This window comes from Oncorhynchus masou, unplaced genomic scaffold (assembly GCF_036934945.1).
Source record: "Oncorhynchus masou masou isolate Uvic2021 unplaced genomic scaffold, UVic_Omas_1.1 unplaced_scaffold_13047, whole genome shotgun sequence".
Classification (NCBI taxonomy): domain Eukaryota; kingdom Metazoa; phylum Chordata; class Actinopteri; order Salmoniformes; family Salmonidae; genus Oncorhynchus; species Oncorhynchus masou.
Genome location: NW_027002905.1, coordinates 2157 through 5889, shown reverse-complemented (window position 1 = coordinate 5889; position 3733 = coordinate 2157). Strand labels below are relative to the sequence as shown.

The window sequence follows — 3733 nt, the reverse complement described above, 5'->3', positions numbered from 1 at the left end:
GTAGATGGTAGTTTAGGGTGCCAGTCTGTTATAGATGGTAATGTAGGTGCCAGTCTGATGTAGATGGTAGTTTAGGTGCCAGTCTGTTGTAGATGGTAGTGTAGGTGCCAGTCTGTTATAGATGGTAGTGTAGGTGCCAGTCTGATGTAGATGGTAGTGTAGGTGCCAGTCTGTTATAGATGGTAGTGTAGGTGCCAGTCTGGTATAGATGGTAGTGTAGGTGCCAGTCTGTTATAGATGGTAGTTTAGGTGCCAGTCTGTTATAGATGGTAGTGTAGGTGCCAGTCTGATGTAGATGGTAGTGTAGGTGCCAGTCTGTTATAGATGGTAGTGTAGGTGCCAGTCTGTTCCTACTGCTGTAGATGGTAGTTTAGGTGCCAGTCTGTTCCTACTGCTGTAGATGGTAATGTAGGTGCCAGTCTGTTATAGATGGTAATGTAGGTGCCAGTCTGTTATAGATGGTAATGTAGGTGCCAGTCTGGTATAGATGGTAGTGTAGGTGCCAGTCTGTTATAGATGGTAGTTTAGGTGCCAGTCTGTTATAGATGGTAGTGTAGGTGCCAGTCTGATGTAGATGGTAGTGTAGGTGCCAGTCTGTTATAGATGGTAGTGTAGGTGCCAGTCTGTTATAGATGGTAATGTAGGTGCCAGTCTGGTATAGATGGTAGTGTAGGTGCCAGTCTGTTATAGATGGTAATGTAGGTGCCAGTCTGATGTAGATGGTAGTTTAGGTGCCAGTCTGTTCCTACTGCTGTAGATGGTAATGTGGGTGCCAGTCTGTTATAGATGGTAGTGTAGGTGCCAGTCTGTTATAGATGGTAGTGTAGGTGCCAGTCTGTTATAGATGGTAATGTGGGTGCCAGTCTGTTATAGATGGTAATGTAGGTGCCAGTCTGTTATAGATGGTAGTGTAGGTGCCAGTCTGTTATAGATGGTAGTGTAGGTGCCAGTCTGTTTCTACTGCTGTAGATGGTAGTTTAGGTGCCAGTCTGTTCCTACTGCTGTAGATGGTAGTTTAGGTGCCAGTCTGTTCCTACTGCTGTAGATGGTAGTGTAGGTGCCAGTCTGTTCCTACTGCTGTAGATGGTAATGTAGGTGCCAGTCTGTTCCTACTGCTGTAGATGGTAGTTTAGGTGCCAGTCTGTTCCTACTGCTGTAGATGGTAGTGTAGGTGCTAGTCTGTTCCTACTGCTGTAGATGGTAGTTTAGGTGCTAGTCTGTTGTAATGGTAGTGTAGGTGCCAGTCTGTTCCTACTGCTGTAGATGGTAGTTTAGGTGCTAGTCTGTTCCTACTGCTGTAGATGGTAGTGTAGGTGCCAGTCTGTTCCTACTGCTGTAGATGGTAGTTTAGGTGCCAGTCTGTTCCTACTGCTGTAGATGGTAGTGTAGGTGCTAGCTGATTCTGCTCTTGCCAACTCTTTATAGAATTGTCATGTTTGGCGAGATAGTACAAACAGATGTGGGGCCAGGCTACATAGATGGGAGAAGGAGGGCTGGTCACCTCACCTTCTTGTTGAGCTGCTTGTGGATCATGTAGAAGATCTCTGTGTAAATGACCAGCATGAGGAGTAACGGAGGCAGCACCTGTAGTGGAAACATAATCCGGTCCTGGTTAGCTCCAGTACCACGTTTTACCCCATGCACTAGTTGAGCTGCACAACTACTGAACAACAATGTATATATGTGAAGTTCAACAAACAACATCAGACGCCCTGACTTCCAGTCTTATGAACATAAGATATACTACATATAGAGATGTTATAATACCCAGCTGATATACTACATATAGAGAGATGTTATAATACCCAGCTGATATACTACATATAGAGAGATGTTATAGTACCCAGCTGATATACTACATAGAGAGATGTTATAATACCCAGCTGATATACTACATATAGAGAGATGTTATACTACCCAGCTGATATACTACATATAGAGATGTTATACTACCCAGCTGATATACTACATATAGAGATGTTATAATACCCAGCTGATATACTACATAGAGAGATGTTATAATAACCAGCTGATATACTACATAAAGAGAGATGTTATAATACCCAGCTGATATACTACATAAAGAGAGATGTTATAATACCCAGCTGATATACTACATAGAGAGATGTTATAATACCCAGTTGATATACTACATATAGAGATGTTATAATACCCAGCTGATATACTACATATAGAGATGTTATAATACCCAGCTGATATACTACATATATAGAGATGTTATAATAACCAGCTGATATACTACATAAAGAGAGATGTTATAATACCCAGCTGATATACTACATATAGAGAGATGTTATAGTACCCAGCTGATATACTACATATAGAGATGTTATACTACCCAGCTGATATACTACATAAAGAGAGATGTTATAATACCCAGCTGATATACTACATATAGAGATGTTATAATAACCAGCTGATATACTACATATAGAGAGATGTTATACTACCCAGCTGATATACTACATATAGAGAGATGTTATAATAACCAGCTGATATACTACATATAGAGAGGTGTTATAATACCCAGCTGATATACTACATATAGAGATGTTATAATAACCAGCTGATATACTACATATAGAGAGATGTTATACTACCCAGCTGATATACTACATATAGAGAGATGTTATAATACCCAGTTGATATACTACATATAGAGAGATGTTATAATACCCAGCTGATATACTACATATAGAGAGATGTTATAATAACCAGCTGATATACTACATATAGAGAGATGTTATAATACCCAGCTGATATACTACACATAGAGAGATGTTATAATACCCAGCTGATATACTACATATAGAGAGATGTTATACTACCCAGCTGATATACTACATATAGAGAGATGTTATAATAACCAGCTGATATACTACATAAAGAGAGATGTTATAATACCCAGCTGATATACTACATATAGAGAGATGTTATAATACCCAGCTGATATACTATATAAAGAGAGATGTTATACTACCCAGCCGAAGAAGTTGAAGTAGACCATATAGTCCATGCTGATTACGTTCTCAAACTGACAGGTGATGATGAGATCCTCGTTCAGGGAACCGTTCTGCTGCAGCCTGCAGGGATGGAGGAGGGGGCGGGGGACGTTATGTCTAATTGTGTATATTATAGATACACAGTATCAATATCAGAATTAGAAGCGCTGAATTATTTGACAATTCTTATTACCAATGGGCCCGGTTCAAAAGTAAGCTATTTCGGACACAACCAATGTCAAACTGCAATTAACAAACAACACAAAACTAATTTAAAATACATAGCTACCTACCTCCAGAGGTTGTTCCAGCCCAGCATGGGGGTCAAGCCCACGATGAAGGCCACAGTCCAACACACCACCACCGCCACGGCCGCTCGCTGCTTTGTCACCACACGCTTGTAGCTGTAGAGACAGAGAGAAACCAGGCGGTTAGGGAGTTAGTCTCCTCTACTGTAACACAAGGAGTTAGTCTCCTCTACTGTAACACAAGGAGTTAGTCACCTATACTGTAACACAAGGAGTTAGTCTCCTATACCATACACATGGAGTTAACCTATACTGTAAGGAGTTAGTCACCTCTACCCACACACAAGGAGTTAACCTATGCACACAAGAGTTTAGTCACCTCTACCGTAACACAAGGAGTTAGTCTCCTCTACCGTAACACAAGGTTAGTCACCTCTACAGTAACACATGGAGTTAGTCTCC

The 3733-nt window shown here is 40.9% G+C and overlaps 1 protein-coding gene across 1 annotated transcript; it reads right to left on the bottom strand.

Moving 5' to 3' along the window:
* Positions 1 to 1506: 1506 nt before the first annotated feature.
* Positions 1507 to 3427, bottom strand: LOC135530259 (adenosine receptor A1-like; the record flags this gene model as incomplete). Its single annotated transcript, XM_064958609.1, has 3 exons — positions 1507 to 1584; positions 3002 to 3104; positions 3317 to 3427. Coding segments are annotated over 3 exons (292 nt in total), but the record flags the coding sequence as incomplete, so codon positions are not given.
* Positions 3428 to 3733: the final 306 nt, after the last annotated feature.